The sequence below is a fragment of the Candoia aspera genome, chromosome 7 (assembly GCF_035149785.1).
Source record: "Candoia aspera isolate rCanAsp1 chromosome 7, rCanAsp1.hap2, whole genome shotgun sequence".
Taxonomy (NCBI): domain Eukaryota; kingdom Metazoa; phylum Chordata; class Lepidosauria; order Squamata; family Boidae; genus Candoia; species Candoia aspera.
Genome location: NC_086159.1, coordinates 69,756,413 through 69,779,641, shown reverse-complemented (window position 1 = coordinate 69,779,641; position 23,229 = coordinate 69,756,413). Strand labels below are relative to the sequence as shown.

The 23,229-nt window shown below is 41.8% G+C and overlaps 1 protein-coding gene across 1 annotated transcript in view; it reads right to left on the bottom strand.

Moving 5' to 3' along the window:
• RELN (reelin) overlaps positions 1-23,229 on the bottom strand; it is a 165,668-nt gene that overhangs the window by 34,900 nt on the left and 107,539 nt on the right. The window contains exons 34-39 of the mRNA XM_063308080.1: positions 16,617-16,837; positions 15,300-15,447; positions 12,594-12,852; positions 7,659-7,908; positions 4,889-5,057; positions 3,362-3,502 (exon numbers count right to left, since the gene is read on the bottom strand). Of these exons, the coding sequence (XP_063164150.1) occupies positions 3,362-3,502; positions 4,889-5,057; positions 7,659-7,908; positions 12,594-12,852; positions 15,300-15,447; positions 16,617-16,837 (1,188 nt within the window). The remainder of the gene's footprint in view (positions 1-3,361; positions 3,503-4,888; positions 5,058-7,658; positions 7,909-12,593; positions 12,853-15,299; positions 15,448-16,616; positions 16,838-23,229) is intronic.

Genomic DNA, 23,229 nt, shown 5'->3' with positions numbered 1-23,229 from the left:
ACATTCCTTCTAGAAGGATGCCCAGGCCCACTTCGTAATTCCTTATCTGGTGAAATATCCAGACAGTTATTATTTATTTTATTTATAATTACTTTAATTAGATCAGTACAATTTCGTTTCCTTGAATGTGGGCTAATTTTTGTTATGCTGTCTGCAAAACTAGACAAGCTTTGGTCACCTCAATGACCTAGCTACAATTTTATGTTGTTGATTTTTATTTGAAATGAAACAGTTTAATTATTTTAAATATTTGATTACTTGTAGAATTCTCACCAGTGAGGATTATATACAGGGATGCTGTGGAGAAGCATAACAAGCATCTGGATGCTGTCAGGGTCTCAATGGAGTGAAACAAGCTCAGATTAAATTCTCCATGAATAAGTAACACCTAGTGGCATCAGTCCCAGTACTTAATCTTGATGGGTTATGTTCCCCCAATGGAGTTAGTTTTTAAACTAGACATATGGCTCATGTTTCAGCAGCACGACAAGGCCTTAACTAGGGGAGACTTTGCCCAGTGCTGGTCCTATCTGGCCCAGGATGCTCTGGCATTGGTAACCCACACCTGGATTATTGTAACATGCTGTACATGGGGCCAGCCTTCAGAGCTGATTTAAAAGATGCAAGTAGTCCAGAAAAACTGCTGGGGGTCAATTGCTGGATAACACTGATTCTGAAGTTACTAGTGGGCTTCTGGCCCCAATTCAAAGTGGTGATTATCCCCTCCAAACTCTTTAAGCTGTTGGACCAGGATACCTCAGTTGCTGACTTGACAAAATAAAATCTATCTATCTGGTCTAAGGATCTTGAGAAGACCTGTTGAGAGTCTTCCACTCCCAGTAAGTACATGGTGGGCTAGAAAGCAGTTTTTTCCTGGTGTGCTCTACAAGCTCTGGAATGTGTTCCTCACAGAGGTGTGTTTAGCATTCTCTCTTCCCTAACTTTACAGGATTCCACTGTGCCTTTTGTCCTACTTAATTATTGTGTTGTTTATCTAGAGTGGGTTGATTTGTTTTTTTTTTAAAATATATATGTAGACTTTGTTATATGCAGCCCAGAGTCCTTGGAGGGGAGCAGGTTGGAAATATTATATACTGTATATGGATAAATAAATAATAAACAGAGTTTATGTTTTGTTCACCTGACCTTGTCCATTTTTAATATATGTATTTATATACATAATTTTATCAATAGTGAAAAATGATCAGGATTAAATAAAAAAGACTGAATAAGGACTTTGGAAAATGGGGCTCAGCATCCCAAATGTGACCTATTATTATGAGTATTCCAACTGAAACAACTTGGAAAAAGATTGGGTTTAGATGGAATATACAGAGGATATGAAATAAATTATTAAGAGATGTTTGCTAAGAGCTTTATGGAATCTTTTTTATATGTAACTCTGAGTATATGGAGAAAATGGCAAAGCAAGTTACATTCTTTAATTTTATCTTTGCTAATAATAGTAGTAGTTGTTGTTACTATTATTACACTATAAATAACACTGGAGGTCAAAGGATTTGTTCTGACCCCAGTTTAACATGCAAATGGTAAAACAAAACCAGGGAATCAAATAAAGGAGCAGCTGAAAATCACAAAAATAGATTAGCTACAGATCTATCAAATTTTGTACTTTTGTTTTATCCAGCACTTTTATGACAACCTGCTTATGTCCTAATGTTAACTGAACCACATATTTTAATTACTATAAACAGTCACAAGTAATAGCATCCAAGTGTCCTTGGGAAGGTAAAGGTAAAGGTTTCCCTTGACGTAAAGTCCAGTTGTGTCCGACTCTAGGGGGTGGTGCTCATCTCCGTTTCTAAGCCTTAGGGCCGGCATTGTCCGTAGACACTTCTGGGTCATGTGGCCAGCATGACGACACGGAACGCCGTTACCTTCCCGCCAAAGCGGTACCTATTGATCTACTCACATTTGCATGTTTTTGAACTGCTAGGTGAGCAGGAGCTGGGACTAGCAACGGGAGCTCACCCCGTCACGCGGTTTCGAACCGCCAACCTTCCGATCGGCAGCTCAGTGGTTTAACCCGCAGTGCCACCGCGTCCCTCTGTCCTTGGGAAAGGATGCTTTTAAATACTCTAAATAACTGAAATGAATTTGGCATAATAAACCTCTTCAATTCAGTTCCACAAAAACCAGGGAAAATACATTAAAAATCACATATAAATGGTACATTAATCCATTACAGCAAACCATATACTTGTAATATTTCCCCTAATTGTTGCACTATAAAAATGGCTCTATTATCTAACTTTATAGATGTTGCTGAAATAATGATGCACAAGGAATTGCTAACATTTTTCTTTCTAGCAATGAGACCAGTAGTGATACTGATCTGGAAAGTGTCATCAAAGCTAACATTGGGTCGATGATAATTGGTATCAGTGATAGCTTTGGATTATTGCTCTAGTTGAAAAATTGGCCAAGCACTTAAGAGCACGAAGATTGCAAAATAATGCAGCCAATTATTTTTATGAGCAATGGCATAGTTTCATTGATTTTGTGACTCCACAGAATTGTTCAGCTTCATTACCAGACATTCACGGTTTGGAGAGATTTTGTTTTGAGAGAAAGAGAGATTTATTTAAATGGGTGAGCTGCTTAGTTTGAATTCCAAGAATAAGCCCACTCAAATGGTTATACCCTAAGTGGAAACCACATATTGTCCATTTTCTTCTGTGATATTTAATGCTGTGGTATGTTCTACAGTATTACTACTAATAATTAAAAAAAAAATCTGCTGAAATGCAGTGTTTCTCAGATTTACTCAACCCCCACATGTTCCCTTTCCTGTTGCCATTGGAATCTCTTGCTTATGCCAACTCTCCTCACCCTCACCCTTTCTATCAAAAGACGCTCTCTGCTCTTTCACCATCTTCTGCCTTTCCCAAGCAACAAACATACATTAAAAAAATAAGCAAAATGGAAGAAACATCACGCCACTATATGCAGCAAAATGCTTGCCCCTTACAAAGCAATTCATAAACTAGATTCTTAAACTAGATTCAGTTTCACTGCCTTTGGAAAGAAAAGGTGTCTTAAGAAAGACATCAAATCATAACTTTTTGCGGGGAATCAAAATCCAGGATCAGAATGAAAACCTACTGTACTCTGTCTAAAGTTCACAATCTGAGATTCACAATTCTAGTCTTCTTCTACAATCCATACATAAATGGTACAATCTTACGGTGAAGGAACATAATATATGGAACATTCTCAATCCAGAAGCTATTCTGACTATCAAATGAGGCCTAGTTCCTTAGTTTTCAGTTTCCTTCTCTCTGGATATCTTCAGGAGTAGTCACTCTAACATTGTCCCCTCAGTGGGATTAATACTTACAGGCAGTTCCCCTCAGTACACCTCCCATGGCCACTGCACATATCTATACAGCCATCACCTATGTAGACATTGTCAATAGCCCACGTTTGCTGCTTGTCAAATGGAGCTGTTTGGTGCCAGCGAAAACGAGTTGCCTCAGACCTTTAGGAAAGATGAAACATGAAAAAAGAAATACTTCTGGAGTTAAAGCATGAGAGCTAGCAAGTTCCATGTGTGATGACTCTGGTATCAATCATTTGAAGACTGTGGCTTTTTAAAAAATAAACAGTAGATGGCAGCATTAAACTTCAAGCTAAGTGTGCTCAGGGAGCAAAGACAACCTCTATTATGCAGATTACAGCCTATCTGCTTATTTCATTTATATTTTGTACCCTCAACATTTTTTTTCTGATGGTCCTCCTCCAATTGTGGAGCCTTCTTAAATCAGATTAAGGTGATCTTTGAATTCAGCACATTGATTTTATATCGTAAACTATTTTCGATAAACTGGAAACAAACTTAAGAAAAACTGAAGTGTATTTAGGATTGAGTACAACCCCCTTTTCTCATTACTCGGCATTCTCTCAGCTGATTTTATGGCAACTGAGACCAGTTCCCTCACCATATATAGGAGGGACTTGAGAAATAGGAGGCACTTGGGAACAGAAAGTGGCTGAATCTGAAGAGAACAGGCATTACAGAGATACTCAAGGTCTTTAAAAGATGTTAAGTAATATATCGTAACATAGGATAAGGTATCAGCTTCTCTCACAGTCATATCTGAAGTTTTAGATTTGAATATATACATATACATATATCAACCTTCTTCAACTATCTACTCCCCAGACGTTTTTGAGGTGCGATTCTCAGAGTTTCTAGACAGCTTGGTAATTCTGAGAGATGAAGTTCAACACATCTTGAGGACACTATATCAAGAAAAAGTGCTAGAGATCATGATCAATTAGCATTTGTTGACTTACAGCATGATCCACTAGAAAGTTTTGTGCAGCCCCATTTGAGTGAAGTAGGAGACACACGACTACCACATGCTCCTGCGAAATATTATTTATTATAGCAAGATTTCTGCAAAAATAACTTTCTGGAGCCTATTTTTTCAAATAATTATGAAATTGACCTTAACTAGTAAACTTGTAATTTGTAGAACCAAGCTACAATTGACCTTAACTAGTAAACTAGTAAGCTTGTAGAACCAAGTTCCTTTTCTTTGCTTCTAAGGTATATCTATTTTGAACAAAGACTTTCTTGACACCTTGGTAATTCCAATTATGGAAAAAAAACTCTGGATCCAAAGCAACGATGTTGCTCTTTCCTACAACATTTTATTTATTTAAATAATTTTAGCTTGTTACATCTTCTGACAAAATTAAATAAGCAATGAAGCTTATTAAGGACAAATATGCTTGTCCTTAATTCTCGTGGAAAACAATTTTAGGCACATGTAATTACTATGGAAGATGGACCACAATTTCAAATTCATAACACGGAAAACCTGTTACGCTGGATAAATGTATGCCAAATATAATTCACCTGGTATAAGGAGGAAGTGGCAAAACAATTCTTGTCCATTTGTTGAATGTATCAGATACCAGGATCCTCTGGAGGTGATACCTGCTGCATTCTGCGTTAGTAGGAAGGCAGTCTCTCATCACTGGTTGCCATGTCCGACCAAGATCAACAGAATATTCTAGCTCAATAGCTAAAAAGAATGAAATGCAAACATTACATGATTAGCTCATTTAAAATAGGCAACCATTAAAATACTACATGTGAAGATGCATAAATAACTTGAATGGCTTCTGTATGGGAGCAGATTCAAACGTTCTATCTTGTGTTCTGTATGAGTATTACATTGTTTACAAAGGACACCTACTACAGGGTGAATTCCACTAAAAATGGACAGCAAAGTTGGCAGTTACATGGAGAGATGCATTACCTCTACAGACGTGTATCCAGCACTGCAGAACTAATTCAGTGTCTTTTCAAGACCATAGGACTTGAAAGAGAAAGGGCAGTTGGATGTGTAATCAGATACGCAACTGAGCTTGTGAAATAGTGAACTAATGGCCCCATGCATTTGGGTTGTGTGGTTAGGTGAACTCTGCTGGTAATGAAATTCTGAGACAGGCACAATTATTGAAATTTGAGATAGCATAGTAACTGAGAGCATATACTGTGAGTGAGCACACATTCTTAGTTCAGGCTGTTCCTCAGCTGCACACTTGCAAAGTCATAATTACCCCAGCCTCTGCCCTCTATCTGCTATATGAACTTTATCCAAATGTGCTAATTATATTAAGACATAATGTAGGGCTTTGGCTTATCATGATGAGAAGCCAGCTACTGTGATTTTAGATCATGAGAGAGGAGGCAAGAGGAGGCAAGAGGAGGCGGCAAATGAAAAATGTGCATTATGGCATCACAATGTGACCTCTACCACTTTTGAACATGATTGCAATGTCACATGAATGCATAAAAGAGTTAGGGCTTATGCCATGATGGCATGATGCATGTTTTGTCATTTTGAAGAACCCTCCACATTCCATGAATGTTGTTGTCTCAGCACAATACTGAAGCCTAGATAACTGTGGCTTCTTCAACAAATCATAGTTAAACAAATCATGGATTATATATGAACCTAGTAATATTTATGGAGCAATTTCAACAACTGCAAAGACAATAAAACATAATCAGTGAATAAAAGAGTAATCAAGTGGTATCTCTACACATTGCCAATTCCTTTTCAATTGTACTCAATTTTAGAATGTGGTTAAGATACTTATGAGCCCCACTCTATTTATCTCTAACTGCAGGAATAAAGTGGTGGATATTGTTGTTAAAGCTGTGCAAAACATCCCAAAGTAATGCTTTGCAAAGCATGTCAGCATGAGTGAAGGACTCTCCTTGAAGAGTTTAAGCAACCCCATCCTTTGGAAGTTCATGCAGCTGCTTCAGAAGTGCTCCAGCAATTTGCAGAAAAGTTTTTTTTTTTAATCATATGGCATAGCAGTTTGGTGTTCATGCTGCTTTTTTCTTGCTGGGAAATCCTTGTGAGGTCCAGCAGCCAGATGTGTAGACTATTTAGCCGTGACAAGTCACGTTGCCCGGGGTGCACCACAAGGAGGCTAGTCTACATTGCCCCGAGTTGGGCTGAGAGAAAAGTTGTCCATGCGTACACATACAGAGCCGGATAAGCTGGGATGACTTGGTTATAAATGGCATAATTATCATGGATAAGACTGCTGACAGATGAACTATAATAGTAGAACGAATTGGAACTTTAAAATGAAGTGTAATGATTGTATTTTGGGCTGGTAGTTAATTTCCCCACATTAAAACAGCTTCGTTACTTATAAGTAAATTAGCTATCTGCTTTATGGATTTTCTTTAAGCTTCATTTCCATTTTTATGCTGCGTTGAGCTGATATACATGATCAAGTTTCCTGCTAGTCAAATTTAAACTAGCTGTTGAATATATAACTTCTATAAGTGCAAAGAAAATGTAAGGTGGCATTTCAGTCTCTTGAGTTACAGGCATTGTAATCGTTTAGAGCATGGCACCCATACAACAAGAAGTCATGTGAAATCGTTGTCAGGATGGGAGGTTTATACAAGAAATGTCCAGTTCTTTTGTCCTAGATGTACGGTATATTACATCTGTAATATACATGTGATCTACATGTATATTACATCTAGGACAAAAGAACATCCTGTAATATACCCATGGAAATTATACATCAGTATGGGCTTCCCACTGAATTCACTGGAAGATCCATGTGTGTACCACTGAAGGAAATAGAAAAGCATCTCAAATTCTGGAATGAGGTGTTTTTTGAAAAGCAAATCTTACAACTGAAATTATACAATGTTGTAAGATTTGCTTTGCAATGGTGTACTTATATGATGAGGGCAGGACTGATTCCTGCCCTCATCTTATAAGTACATCAAACTTCAGTGCTACCAATAGTTGAAGCAATCTTTCACCCCACTGTGAAACTTATTTTTCACAAGTAGTTTCACTGTGATTCCAATTGTACATATTCAAATTTTGTTCATTAACTTGGATGTGTCTTGATTAATATCACCACTTCCAGTCAATATACCTTTCCTATGGTTATATGTGAATAAAATCAGTACATCATGTATTGAAGGGGAATGCTGCAGAGTGTGAGGACAGAAATAAGGAACTATCTCTTTGGTGTGGGAGAAGAGTCTCTTTTTCAATTCTGAATCTTTCATTAAAGAACACGGCTGGGCAAACCGAAAACGTCAACGACAATATTAAAGAAAGGGCCTTTACCATAGCAAGAGTCGGTGACTGAACAAGAAGCAGCAAAATCCAACTGGAGGAAGGAGTCTTCATTGATTGTGATATCGGTGGTTACAACGTAGCGGGTGCTAGCTTTCTCAATGAAGACCAGAGCATCCCCGGTGGAACCACACACGGGCATTTTGGTTCCACCTGGGTGGAGAAGCCATTTCTTGCTATCCAGGATACTGAAATCATCTTCCAGGACTGTGTTGCCTGAAATGTTTCCACCAATAAGAATCTAGAATGCAATCACAAACACTGACTTAATTGCCCGCAGGGAAGTCACATGGAAATGGTTCTTTTACACACATTTTTAAATTTCTTTATTATTTAAATTTATATACCGCCCATCTCCCCCAACAGGGGACTCCGGGCGGTTTACAATAAAATGAGCGATTGCTGTTTCACCCAGTGATTACTAAGTTTTCATATTTTATACTTGCTGTTTAATGAAGCCCAAATGAAAATAGGTGCTATACAGACATTAACTAACCACTCTACTGGTTCAAATCTTCCCCTTCAAACTGAAATTACAAGCTTTTGGGACATGATGATACAAATATTGGAAAACTCAGATGGATCAGCAGTGTGGAGAGAATAACAAGGAATAATTAACATCTCTGGTTCTGGATGGGGTTGCACTGCCCCAGACAGACCAGTGCGTAACTTGGGGGTCCTCCTGGACTCATGGCTCCTGCTCGAGGAGCAGGTGGCAGCCGTGGCCAGGAGAGCCTTTGTGCAGCTACGTGCTGTGCACCAGTTACACCCCTTCCTGGACCGGGAGGCCCTTCGAACAGTCACTCATGCCCTTGTTATCTCTCAGATAGACTATTGCAATGCGCTCTACATGGGGCTACCCTTGAAAAGTATCCGGAAGCTTCAGCTGGTCCAGAATGCAGCTGTGTGAGCTGTTTTTGGTGCCCCCAGAAGGACACATGTAACACCACTGCTGCACGAGCTGCATTGGGTACCAGTTTGCTTCCGGGTCCAATTCAAGGTGTTGGTTATCACCTTCAAAGCCCTACATGGCATGGGGCCAGGCTACCTGAGGGACCGCCTCTTCCCCATTACATCAACCCGTCCCACCCGATCGTGCAGTCCCACCCCGTCTGTAGAAGAATTTCATCTGGCGGGGTCCAGGAAGTGGGCCTTCTCCACAGTAGCTCCCGCCCTGTGGAACATGCTGCCCCCAGAGGTGAGATTGGCCCCATCGCTCCTGGCCTTTCAGCGGAGTCTGAAGACCTGGTTCTGCCGCCTCGCTTGGGGTGGAGAGGGGAATAGAGTTACATGGGGATGGTTGTTATAGACCACTCCTCCCACACTTGGACTGTTTTAGATGTTTCATCGCTTGGATTTTTTATTTTTATTTCTATTTATAGTATTTTTATAGTATTTTATTTTTTGTATTATTCTGATGGTTTTAATAACTTGTTGTAAACTGCCCAGAGGCCTCCGATGGGAGGAGATGGGTGGGGATAAATTAGATAGATAGATAGATAAATAAATAATGCATCGAAGACATACTTCCTGTTTAGACAGCGCTATGTAATCAATCCAGTTTTGTTCAGGCTTCAAAAAAGAAAACTGACTAATTTAAAAGATACACCATGGGGTGTAAAAACACTGATCAAATAACTATATAAATGCTGTCATGTTTTTATCTAAATTGGAAAAATATTTATAAAATTCTATATGAACAATATGTGACCCACATATCCACCAAAACACTGGACAGAATTTTAGAATTAATTGGGTGACTTTAAAATATATATGTATATATGTATATATGTGTGTGTGTGTGTGTATGTATGTATGTATGTGTATGTATATATATATATATATATATATATATATATATATATAAATATAAATGTTGGAATAGTACAAATCCATATCATTTTATCATACAATGATCATGCAAGATTATCTGAATTTATTAAATAACTTAATTATCTAAGTTTATTAAATAATGTGTTGATCAATACATATTAGGGTGACTCTACTTTTGTCCTCACCTGTCTCTACACCAACTTATATAATTCAGGAGGACCCATGGCCCCAGAGATTCTTTTGGGCAACAGCATGAGAAGAACAGCGCTGCTGAGTCAGATCAGAGGACTACCTAGTCTTGCATTATGTTTGTTCAATGGCCAATCACATTCTTCTGGGATGCTCATAAACAGAACACGAACACATCAGTGTCTTCTGGTTAATATTTCATAGCAATTGGTATCCAAAGATATATTGCCTCTGATCCCGAAGACCATAATGTGCAACTATAATCTTTTTATTCATAGAGGAAAAGCTGAGAAGATCAGAAACATCCCTAAATTATACATTTGTACCCACAGTCATTTCAGGATCCAACCAGTCAATTTCTGTAATAATAAATTAATCCACTAAAGTAAATGCTGGGGATACAACGAAGAGAATACATTTATTATTAGAGAACTAGGACCTGTGTTATCGAATGAAATTTTAAATCTGAAATGTTTGCTAACACTCTTTTGTTAAATGTGGGTTTCCTATGTTTCAAATACATACTTTTGGGAATGACTTTGTGAGTGAGATTAAAAAAGGAATGATTTACTGTATATCAATAAAGAAAAAGATGAAGGGATTGTTTTATGCTATAGCATCATAATCTTAGTATGACTATTAAGAATCTCTCAACTAGCGTGAGCTGACTGAAGAAGGCTATGCAACAAGGGACCAAGTATATAAAAGTCAGTTAATAAGATACTCTGTAGTTTTTCCTGTGTTTTGATAAAGTGGTGTGCCAAATGATTCCTAACTTCATTGTGACCGCATTAAAAAAAAAAATTACCTGCACTTATAAACAGCATATATTCCATGTGACAAGCTACTTCATAAGCATATGGGAACCTGAAATATGGCTTACAGGCAGGCAATTCTGGGAAAACCTATTTTTTGTATGAGCCCATCTTAAATAGGGTAAGAGATGCAGTAAATTTTACATACATGGCTCTTAATCTTCTGTGTGCAAAGGGTTATTTGCAATTATTATTCACAAGTCTACTGCTAAATTGCTAAGATCTTCTAAACTGTACACAACTGCAACCAGAATTGTATTTGTAAAGTACTGAGAAAAATGGTCCTACTCTCCCTCAGCATTATGCAAATAATTCCAGGTTGAAATTAATAGTAGATGCTTCACTGTTGGTTTTAGACTTAATGGAAAACGAGCGTACTGTTTTCCCCCCCATCAAAATTAATTATTCATCTATTTTTTGAAATCATTTTAATATTATTTATTCTGATAATATCTAATTAACAGTGAGTAACTGTGAACTTCTAAACACTCTTTTTCCTGTAAGTAAAAGGAAAAATATTTGTATTCCTGGCATTTGTTCCTGCCATGAATTTGATATCCAAATATTTTGGGGAATTTTAAGCAGAGGCAGATGGCTCAGTATTAAACATCACAATATGTAAATATAAAACATAATTATTCCAAGTCCTTCCATAACACTGTTTTAATGCAAGTTTTTGGCCACAGCAGGTTCTGCTTTATTTTAATGTTTCCCAACCTGTGGTCTTCAGATGTATTGGAATTATAACTTTCTGGATTCCTCATTAGACTTGTCTATTAAAACTGTAATTGTAATCCTGACAGATTTGTAGGGCGTCAGCCTGGGAGGAGTGCCCATCTGCAGAATGGGAACAAAGGTTTGTGAGCTTGCTGTAGCAATCTCAATGTTGGTTGTGATGCACCTACAAAACAAGCATGGCTTGGATCATGACGCCGTGCCCAGCAACTTGCAGATTTTGATTTCCCATGCAGAAGCCACTGGGAAAGGCTACTTTAGAAGGGGAATGAAAAGTGCCATGGAAAAAGCATCATGTCTGCTGAGTGAGAGTTCCCATCATCTTTTGGGTTTGATGGACCAACAACTTGAAAGAAAATTTGGGACTTCGTTTTTGTATATGATAACAGCAGCAAGATATGCGCAAAGATGGAAAGATGTACAAATTCCCACAATGGAAGAATGGTGAAATTAATGGAATTGACGCAGATGGCAAAAATTGACAGCATTGATAAAAGAAAATACTGTGACTGGATCTGTTTCTACTTGGAAACCGCTTTTGGACTATTTGCTTGTAACTGAAGAAAATGAAGTTTTGATTTTGGGTTTTGACGATTACATTGTTGTTTTTTAATAGAAATAATGTTACTTAAGGTTTAAGGAAGTGTGAGAGATTAAGTTACTATAATATGCATTTATATCTGTGTTGAAAAAGGTTGGAAAGCACTTTCTTTTTATCTCTTATTATTCTTGCACTTCTGAGTTTTTTTTTCTTTTAGTTCTTTAGTCAAGCTTTTATGTATTTTATATTTTAACTGTATTTTGAAACCTTAATAAAGTTATTAAAAAGTAAAAAGTGAGTCCCCATCATCATCTGCTAACAGATTATTGAAGAGTGACAAGAAGCTGCAAACTATCCTTGGCTCTTAACGCTGTTACATTCACAAATTCCACAGTCTACACAGGACAAACTAGAAACCTGGTTCACTAACTCCTGACTCTAAATCCTGAGGGAAGAGTCAAAATTTTAAAGCCTTTGGAAAGGCCAACAGGGTTGGGGCCATCCTTACCTCAGAGGGAGATGGTTCCACAGGGCAGGCACTGCAACAGAGAAAACATTCACCTCCACAAACATCCCATTTCTTAATATCATCTTAATTGAATGATATGGCAACAGGGGAAGAAAAACCCATAACCTAATAATATCAAGGAATGGAATAATTTTTGTACATTATAAAGGGCAAAGAAGCAAAATGGATATCAGCACCCTGTGTTCAGCTCCACATTTTTCAGAATAAACAATGGCACTTGACAAACAAAACGGCACAGTGGGATTAACCACTTCTTATCTTTCAAGGTAAAAAGGATGACATACCTGGTCAATGACCCAAGGGCTGTAGAAATGCCCATTCTCAGAAGGCTGCCACCAGCGGAGACGTGTAGAGGCAGAACGAGCTTTTAAAGGGATTTCCAAGGCAATGTATCTCCCGATATTGCTTGAATTGCTGAAGAGAAATTCCTGAAGAAGATTCCACGTGAGTCCACCATTAAGAGAATATTGTAATAACACTGGCTGACTTCTGGGATCAGGTATGGCTTTGCCACATCCTAGTCTCATGAAGAATTGTACAAATCTACATTAAGAATAAAAGAGCCATAGTTAGAAGGAATATATTATTATTTTAGACTGTACAAGACACCTTGATTCCTTTTGCCATAATGGATAATACTATACTGTCATTCTGTTCTGAATATGAGTAGCAGTATGGCTTATGCCTCAATTTTTTAATGCAATACTTGCCTTTACCCTTCGTATTTTGTTTATCCATTAGAGCAGCATCAAAAGAACTTTAAAAAGCTATTTATCCTTCAGGCATGAGCATGGAATCAATAAATAGATAGATTTACTTATAGAGTTCACATCCTAGTAAGTTTGATTCTGCACTGAAATTTCATGATTTTAGCCCAGAAACCTGGCAGTGTATAAACGACAAAACATAAAATACAGCCATGAGCTACATTCATTTGTTATTAATATAAATATAATCCTCAAGCTTTCCAGGAGATGGAAAATGCAGCCCTTCAAAACCCAAAATGACTGGGTAATGATTTTAAGAAAAGATTTATGCAATTATTCTGGGCTGAAAGCAGAAAACAACAATACTGCTTCATTAAGTACACAGAATAACAGACTAATGGCAAAGATTAAAGTTATCCCAAAGAATAATAAACAGATAACCAAAATATATTTCAGATCAATAATAAAATAATATTATTACATTTAAAATGTGAATATGGAGCCAGTGTTTCTTCTCATATTCTTTTCATTATATTTGTGCTAGGTCCATACATAAAACACGAAGTGACAACTCTCAACAAAGATTTGTTTATCTGAATCCACAAGGGAAGGAAAATTGGGAGTTTTTCTTTCATTTCACAGAAGGAATTCAAATGCCATACTCTTATACAACACCCCTCTTGCTTTTAAGTAGATAATTGGGAAATGCAACAAAAATGTGATACAGTATTTTTCCAGTGGTTTCATTTTATGGGTATAGCTTACTGTTTATTTGGAAAATGCAATACATATAAATTAAGCCCTGTAGCAGAGAATGAGAGTATGCAAGAAAAAAATTAGTGTTATGCCAGAAGTCCAGAAGACATAAAGACCATATTAAAATGCAATTTCTGCAGAGTTTTTAATCAATTTTTCATCACAAGATACGAGGGTTAATGTGTTTGAAGAAAATGGGAAGGGTTTTTTTTTTAGATTTTTAAAGTCAGAGGAGCTTAATTTCAGGGCCACCCAGTAACTTGTAAACAGGAGTTTAATTTCAAACTAGTTTACACTTTTTTTTTCTTTTAACAGTTTAGATGCAACCCCTCCCTTCAAAGAATTTCTAATCATGTGCAAAAGGCGCGACATAAACGTTAGAATTTAACAGTTGCTATTTTAAATAGCTCAACACCAGCTTGATCAGAATCTGCCTGTCACCAACTGTAAATGAATGTTGGCAATTCAAAGCAAGCTGCAAATATTTTGGAACTCAGAATGAAGCATCCAAAGGCATTGCGGCAATAAACACTATGTTTTCAATCATGGTTCACAGTGGAGCAGCCCCTTACTGAGCAGTTAGCATGCAAGAGTTCAATCTGATAAGATTAAAAAGTTATTTATACTACAAGGGATGTTGGCCTCCCTGTTACTGCAGAACACAGATTGGCAACTCGATCAAAGATTTATAGGATGAGCTGGTCTTCAGTTTGTAGAAAAATGCAAAACATATTTCAGAGGCAACCCCCCCCCCCCATAAAAATAAATTCAAATATGTTCTATCACCAAGCAGGTGATGTGATAAAAATATAATGATAAATACAAATTTCAAGTGGCAGCTCTGCATTTCTTGCAGGGGCGGGGGCGGCTGCCTCACTCTTTCTAACAATAGGGTCACATGGGAAAACGGTCCAAATCCCCCAGGGCCATCAGTGGGGGAACATTACTGGAAAACTCTAATGCGGTTTATTTGGTTCTAACCTAACGCATTAAGAAACCTAGCTATTGCAGTTTATAAACCATAACTTAGGGCTTAATGTTATGTATGAACCTAGGCACTTTGGCTTATTCTGCAAATAATGGCTAAAGCAAACCATGGTTTAATGCAATATATAAATTCGGTTCAAATGTATTCAGGGTACTTTCATGATCTGATGCTGTCATCAAAATGACAAAAGCAACATTGCTCTGTTGCGGCGCAACACATGTGTGAAAGAAGTAGAGCTTGCATAATAATGTTGATTTTGTCATTCCCCCCGCCCCAACCCTCAAAGGACACTTCCGGTTTATACTGCTGGAAGAAGTCCACCAGAACCAGGCTGGATTAGGGCCATGAAATTCCAATGCATTCTGACCTTAGTTTGTACTGCTCACAGTCACATGATCACCCTGGTGAAGAACATCTGGAATTCAGAGAAGACTGCGAGATTTTCCCCTGGGTTCAACTACCTCCAGATTTTAGGCCAAAGAAAAAGGAGTTCACACAATTGTACTTGGCATATTTGTAAACAATGGAAAGCAGATTACCTAGCTTGTGATAAATCCAGATCTTGTGTCATCAGCATTCGTAACCCTTCCTCGTTAAAGAAGAGATTGTTCCCTCCTGACAAGATTCCACATTTCCTGGAAGGCTTTCCACCACTCACCAATAAAAACCTGTCCGACTCCAGTTGCCCTGAATGCAATACAAATTCACACTGATTTAGGATTGATCCTGAAGCATTTCTGCTAGAAACTGAAAACTGTGCGGGATATCCAGGCCATTGTGTATAAAGTGAACAAATGCTTGGTGAAGCATTTTTCCAATTCTAACCCATTTTAGATTAAGTAATAGTATATAGTACATTTCAAATGTCAATGTAAAAATGTCATTTTCCCACAGTATATTCTTTATTAGTAGGGAAGTTTTAAAAAGTTTTGCATTGCAATTGGACATCCTAAAAGAAATACTGTACCCCAAATTGTAATGCCTAGCATGTGCTTCGTGAAGGTACAGAGGGGAGCAACTCCTCTCAGAAATATAAAAGGGTTTGTTGTTCTGGCAGCAAAGGAGAAAAAAACTTAGAAAGAATTTTTAATGGGACAGCTGATGTTCATTTTGATGGAATGCCTTCAAGGGAGCAATCGGAACCAAATTAGATTTGGTTCTGGTGTGTTCCATTGTTCAACAGAGATTGGCATGAAGGTTTCTGTGGTTAGAACTTGTCAAATGGGAAAGCTTGTCTGGATAATCTGAAGTCTACACAAACTGAAATCTTTGGACTCTGTTTTAAGAAAACAATCTCTAAGGATTTATTTCCAACATATAACACACAGCTGTCCTCTGCAGCAGGGATGCCACCAGGATGTGATTAAAAAAAGTCAAGATGGTGGATGGCGGCTGCAGTGGAGTTATCAAAGCTATGCCTGTTTGTTATGTGTGATGCATATAGAAGAGAGGTGCAGCTTGGACCACACCATCTTGACTTTTTTGACCATACTCTGAGGACAGTGCTGCTGCAGAGACAGAGCAGAATCTTTCCTGGCCAGTGCAAGCAATTGGAAAGTGTATTCATGTGCCTTCCCAGCTTCCATTCCTTGTAATCCTTGACAGTTTTTTACATGCTACTAGAGATAGGATAATCTATTTATTTTTTTTGTTGTACATGGAAAATCAGCAACAGTCAGAGAAACAAAGCAACTGAAGGAGGATAGGGAAAGAATGTGGAGGTAGTAAAATCTAGTTAGATAATGTCTTCATGAAGTCAGTGGGACTAATGTGTCTACAAAGTAAGGAGTATTTGGTCTGAATAATGGTTCGGTAGCAGAACATTTTTTCACAATATCCAAGTACGGTCACCATACCTTCAAAGTCATCCTTGAGAAAATCAGGGTTCTTGGTGGTTATTCTACAAGTCGGTCCAGAATAGCCAGGGTCACAGATGCACTTGGTCCCATTGACACAACTCCCATGTCCACTGCACATTTCTTCACACTGTGGCCCTATATATACATTGTCAATGGCCCAAGTCACAGGTTGAGACCCAGCAGGATAAAATCCTTGGTACCACCTGAATCTCACCAACCTGAAACCAAGTAACATGGTTACATTAACTCCTATTACATTGCACAATATAACATGCTCTGAGGATCGTTCCATATATGTGTATTGTCGGCAGCAATACTAGCAGAACCATAAGCAAAGCTTTTATCCCTGTACGCAGAAAAGGAGTAAAAAATTCAAGCTGCAAATTTACACTGTCATGAAAGGAATGGAAACCATTGATACTTTCTCCATCCACCTGAAAAGGTAAAATACGTTAATGGTGTCATGGCACAGAGTAGTTCTAAGCAATTCAAGACATGTGAGCATTATTCAAACCGCAGTAGGAAGTCTCTAGCTTGGCATTACTAACTTCTGAAAAGTTGCTAGAAGACAAGGCATTACAGAAGGGGACTGGGCAGAAAAGCAAGGGCGAATGCAAGGAATGATGGCTTTGACCCACACTGCTTTTATAGCTGAGCTGGGGTTAGCTTAACGTTTGTTTTTTATAAATACATTTTTGCATTGCCACAAGCTGTAATGAGAAATACGATTCTATTTGTTTTTCCTGTTGAACATTCTTGTCTCAAGGGTGTGGGTGGTGGTCATGGTAGGTCAAAGTGGTAAGAAAATAAACTATCCTACATCTACGTTGAAAGGCAGGCAAAGAAAAAACCAAAAATCAAATAAAGAAAGAATCTGGGGTATGCTTGTGTGACTTTGGTAAGAGAAATCTCTGGTACGCATTTTGGTCTCCTCTTCGGTCGATAGGCTGGAAAATTAGAGAAAAGGTTTGAGAATGTGACTTGGAACAGCGGGGATGCTAAACATTCTGGGATTAAAGATAATAAAAAATGCATGCTCACATTTAAAAATTAAATATTTTGTTTAATTATTAAACAACAGGGGGGTTTCTTCAGCTTTGCTCCAGTTCCTCAATGGATTGTAAGATCTGCTGTATTTTCTAGTATTCTGTCACTCGGCAGAAGTGCTTTCTCTCACAATAGACACATGGATATTGATCACAATCTCTTTTAAAGATCTCAGAAGTCTTACGTGAGGTTTCTCCAGTTATCTAAGATGTTTCCTAATGTCTGGTGAAATGATGTATGAAGATAAGCCCGAGCCCTTCAGGCCCTTTTGTAGGTCTTGAGTTGTATAGACATTCAGATGTAACATCTCAATGGCATTTCAAACATGCCAGTTACTCCAAGTGGCTATCCTAATCTTTAACAAGGATGGGGGATCTCCAGCCAGCACGGCCAGCCCACTGGTCTCACAAGCCTTTGAGAGAAAGGTTGCTCCCATTCATCAAAGCTCCAACGTCCCCCCTGAAATCCCCATTCACCAGGGCAATGCTGACAGGTGTCCCATATGAAATACCTGAGAGTATGGCTCCACCTTGATCATTCCCTTTTTCCAAATAGGAAGGTTTGAGGTAGCATAGATCAGGGTTCCTCAACCTTGGCAACTCTAAGCTGTGTGGACTTCAACTCCCAGAATTCTGGGAGATGAAGTCCACAGAGCTTAGAGTTGCCAAGATTGAGGAACCCTGGCATAGATCACATGGCCATCCTGGCAAACATCTTATGGAGCTTCTCTAAGAGCAGCTGCAGCTATGCTTCAGTTGCCCTTCAGCTGCCCCACATATTTTCCAATGGGGTGGGCATTACAAGAAGGGGTGGGGTCTCCTTTCCTTAAGCTTTGCTCTCTGCTATCATCTGGCCTGCTCAGGAGCCAGTTCCTCACTCTGTGTGTTATGAGACAAATGTCACATAAACATTGATGTTCATTGGGGATTGGGACAGAAGAACAATTTTAAGTCCAGTTATTTATTTTAAACTAAAGCAAAACAAAATCTGAATCTGAAACAAAAATGTGTTAAGTCACCTGCTCAATTTCCCAGTCGGTTGCCACAGCAACCTCTGTTAGCCAGAGAGTGGCTACCAGCTGTCACCTGGAAAAGGGGCATAGAAGGAAATATGCAGGGAGCCCTGCAAATTCCTATCCCATCTCAAGTGGTGAGTCCTCTTGGGGGATCTGGGGCTATTGCTACCATTGAAATGCTCTCTTCTGTGGAGAACAACCTTCCCACCAGCAATGGTGGCATCTAAAGTTGTACTTCTCCAGTAAATCTCAGTGCATGAGAAATTCCAAATAGGAAAATATCCTCTCTGTAGTATCTCAAGTGTGGGTTATTTAGAACTTGACCGGCAATAAAGAATCAGTCCTCTTTTTGCAGATTACATAACTAAATGCCCAACTGCTTACTAAAACCTTCAGTGGACATCGTAAGAAAGAAAATATTGTTACTGTCATTCCGATCATTAATGGAATGAGAGCCCACTGACATCAATGGAGCATGATTCCAAGCAATATAATTATGGGAGAGTTGTATATTTGGGATGTTATGCATGCTCCCCTGAAGTATGTTCTTCTGAACTTACTACCTAGTAACTGTTTATGATTAGCCACAATCTTTCTCAGAGTATAGAAAAACCAGGAGACTGAGAGTTCTAGTCCCACCTTAGGCCTGAAAGCTGGCTGGGTGACCTTGGGCCAGTCCCTCTCTCTCAGCCCAAGAGCCAATCAGGTGTGGTACGAGAGTTCTAGTCCTGCCTTAGGTATGAAAGCCGGCTGGGTGACCTTCGGCCAGTCCCTCTCTCTCAGCCCAAGAGCCAATCAGGTGTGGTACGAGAGTTCTAGTCCCGCCTTAGGCACGAAAGCTGGCTGGGTGACCTTGGGCCAGTCCCTCTCTCTCAGCCCAAGAGCCAATCAGGTGTGGTACGAGAGTTCTAGTCCCGCCTTAGGCACGAAAGCTGGCTGGGTGACCTTGGGCCAGTCCCTCTCTCTCAGCCCAAGAGCCAATCAGGTGTGGTACGAGAGTTCTAGTCCCACCTTAGGCACGAAAGCCGGCTGGGTGACCTTCGGCCAGTCCCTCTCTCTCAGCCCAAGAGCCAATCAGGTGTGGTACGAGAGTTCTAGTCCCGCCTTAGGCACGAAAGCTGGCTGGGTGACCTTGGGCCAGTCCCTCTCTCTCAGCCCAAGAGCCAATCAGGTGTGGTACGAGAGTTCTAGTCCCGCCTTAGGCACGAAAGCTGGCTGGGTGACCTTGGGCCAGTCCCTCTCTCTCAGCCCAAGAGCCAATCAGGTGTGGTACGAGAGTTCTAGTCCCGCCTTAGGCACGAAAGCTGGCTGGGTGACCTTGGGCCAGTCCCTCTCTCTCAGCCCAAGAGCCAATCAGGTGTGGTACGAGAGTTCTAGTCCCGCCTTAGGCACGAAAGCTGGCTGGGTGACCTTGGGCCAGTCCCTCTCTCTCAGCCCAAGAGCCAATCAGGTGTGGTACGAGAGTTCTAGTCCCGCCTTAGGCACGAAAGCTGGCTGGGTGACCTTGGGCCAGTCCCTCTCTCTCAGCCCAAGAGCCAATCAGGTGTGGTACGAGAGTTCTAGTCCCGCCTTAGGCACGAAAGCTGGCTGGGTGACCTTGGGCCAGTCCCTCTCTCTCAGCCCAAGAGCCAATCAGGTGTGGTACGAGAGTTCTAGTCCCGCCTTAGGCACGAAAGCTGGCTGGGTGACCTTGGGCCAGTCCCTCTCTCTCAGCCCAAGAGCCAATCAGGTGTGGTACGAGAGTTCTAGTCCCGCCTTAGGCACGAAAGCTGGCTGGGTGACCTTGGGCCAGTCCCTCTCTCTCAGCCCAAGAGCCAATCAGGTGTGGTACGAGAGTTCTAGTCCCGCCTTAGGCACGAAAGCTGGCTGGGTGACCTTGGGCCAGTCCCTCTCTCTCAGCCCAAGAGCCAATCAGGTGTGGTACGAGAGTTCTAGTCCCGCCTTAGGCACGAAAGCTGGCTGGGTGACCTTGGGCCAGTCCCTCTCTCTCAGCCCAAGAGCCAATCAGGTGTGGTACGAGAGTTCTAGTCCCGCCTTAGGCACGAAAGCTGGCTGGGTGACCTTGGGCCAGTCCCTCTCTCTCAGCCCAAGAGCCAATCAGGTGTGGTACGAGAGTTCTAGTCCCGCCTTAGGCACGAAAGCTGGCTGGGTGACCTTGGGCCAGTCCCTCTCTCTCAGCCCAAGAGCCAATCAGGTGTGGTACGAGAGTTCTAGTCCCGCCTTAGGCACGAAAGCTGGCTGGGTGACCTTGGGCCAGTCCCTCTCTCTCAGCCCAAGAGCCAATCAGGTGTGGTACGAGAGTTCTAGTCCCGCCTTAGGCACGAAAGCTGGCTGGGTGACCTTGGGCCAGTCCCTCTCTCTCAGCCCAAGAGCCAATCAGGTGTGGTACGAGAGTTCTAGTCCCGCCTTAGGCACGAAAGCTGGCTGGGTGACCTTGGGCCAGTCCCTCTCTCTCAGCCCAAGAGCCAATCAGGTGTGGTACGAGAGTTCTAGTCCCGCCTTAGGCACGAAAGCTGGCTGGGTGACCTTGGGCCAGTCCCTCTCTCTCAGCCCAAGAGCCAATCAGGTGTGGTACGAGAGTTCTAGTCCCGCCTTAGGCACGAAAGCTGGCTGGGTGACCTTGGGCCAGTCCCTCTCTCTCAGCCCAAGAGCCAATCAGGTGTGGTACGAGAGTTCTAGTCCCGCCTTAGGCACGAAAGCTGGCTGGGTGACCTTGGGCCAGTCCCTCTCTCTCAGCCCAAGAGCCAATCAGGTGTGGTACGAGAGTTCTAGTCCCGCCTTAGGCACGAAAGCTGGCTGGGTGACCTTGGGCCAGTCCCTCTCTCTCAGCCCAAGAGCCAATCAGGTGTGGTACGAGAGTTCTAGTCCCGCCTTAGGCACGAAAGCTGGCTGGGTGACCTTGGGCCAGTCCCTCTCTCTCAGCCCAAGAACCAATCAGGTGTGGTACGAGAGTTCTAGTCCCGCCTTAGGCACGAAAGCTGGCTGGGTGACCTTGGGCCAGTCCCTCTCTCTCAGCCCAAGAGCCAATCAGGTGTGGTACGAGAGTTCTAGTCCCGCCTTAGGCACGAAAGCTGGCTGGGTGACCTTGGGCCAGTCCCTCTCTCTCAGCCCAAGAGCCAATCAGGTGTGGTACGAGAGTTCTAGTCCCGCCTTAGGCACGAAAGCTGGCTGGGTGACCTTGGGCCAGTCCCTCTCTCTCAGCCCAAGAGCCAATCAGGTGTGGTACGAGAGTTCTAGTCCCGCCTTAGGCACGAAAGCTGGCTGGGTGACCTTGGGCCAGTCCCTCTCTCTCAGCCCAAGAGCCAATCAGGTGTGGTACGAGAGTTCTAGTCCCGCCTTAGGCACGAAAGCTGGCTGGGTGACCTTGGGCCAGTCCCTCTCTCTCAGCCCAAGAGCCAATCAGGTGTGGTACGAGAGTTCTAGTCCCGCCTTAGGCACGAAAGCTGGCTGGGTGACCTTGGGCCAGTCCCTCTCTCTCAGCCCAAGAGCCAATCAGGTGTGGTACGAGAGTTCTAGTCCCGCCTTAGGCACGAAAGCTGGCTGGGTGACCTTGGGCCAGTCCCTCTCTCTCAGCCCAAGAGCCAATCAGGTGTGGTACGAGAGTTCTAGTCCCGCCTTAGGCACGAAAGCTGGCTGGGTGACCTTGGGCCAGTCCCTCTCTCTCAGCCCAAGAGCCAATCAGGTGTGGTACGAGAGTTCTAGTCCCGCCTTAGGCACGAAAGCTGGCTGGGTGACCTTGGGCCAGTCCCTCTCTCTCAGCCCAAGAGCCAATCAGGTGTGGTACGAGAGTTCTAGTCCCGCCTTAGGCACGAAAGCTGGCTGGGTGACCTTGGGCCAGTCCCTCTCTCTCAGCCCAAGAGCCAATCAGGTGTGGTACGAGAGTTCTAGTCCCGCCTTAGGCACGAAAGCTGGCTGGGTGACCTTGGGCCAGTCCCTCTCTCTCAGCCCAAGAGCCAATCAGGTGTGGTACGAGAGTTCTAGTCCCGCCTTAGGCACGAAAGCTGGCTGGGTGACCTTGGGCCAGTCCCTCTCTCTCAGCCCAAGAGCCAATCAGGTGTGGTACGAGAGTTCTAGTCCCACCTTAGGCACGAAAGCCGGCTGGGTGACCTTCGGCCAGTCCCTCTCTCTCAGCCCAAGAGCCAATCAGGTGTGGTACGAGAGTTCTAGTCCCGCCTTAGGCACGAAAGCTGGCTGGGTGACCTTGGGCCAGTCCCTCTCTCTCAGCCCAAGAGCCAATCAGGTGTGGTACGAGAGTTCTAGTCCCGCCTTAGGCACGAAAGCTGGCTGGGTGACCTTGGGCCAGTCCCTCTCTCTCAGCCCAAGAGCCAATCAGGTGTGGTACGAGAGTTCTAGTCCCGCCTTAGGCACGAAAGCTGGCTGGGTGACCTTGGGCCAGTCCCTCTCTCTCAGCCCAAGAGCCAATCAGGTGTGGTACGAGAGTTCTAGTCCCGCCTTAGGCACGAAAGCTGGCTGGGTGACCTTGGGCCAGTCCCTCTCTCTCAGCCCAAGAGCCAATCAGGTGTGGTACGAGAGTTCTAGTCCCGCCTT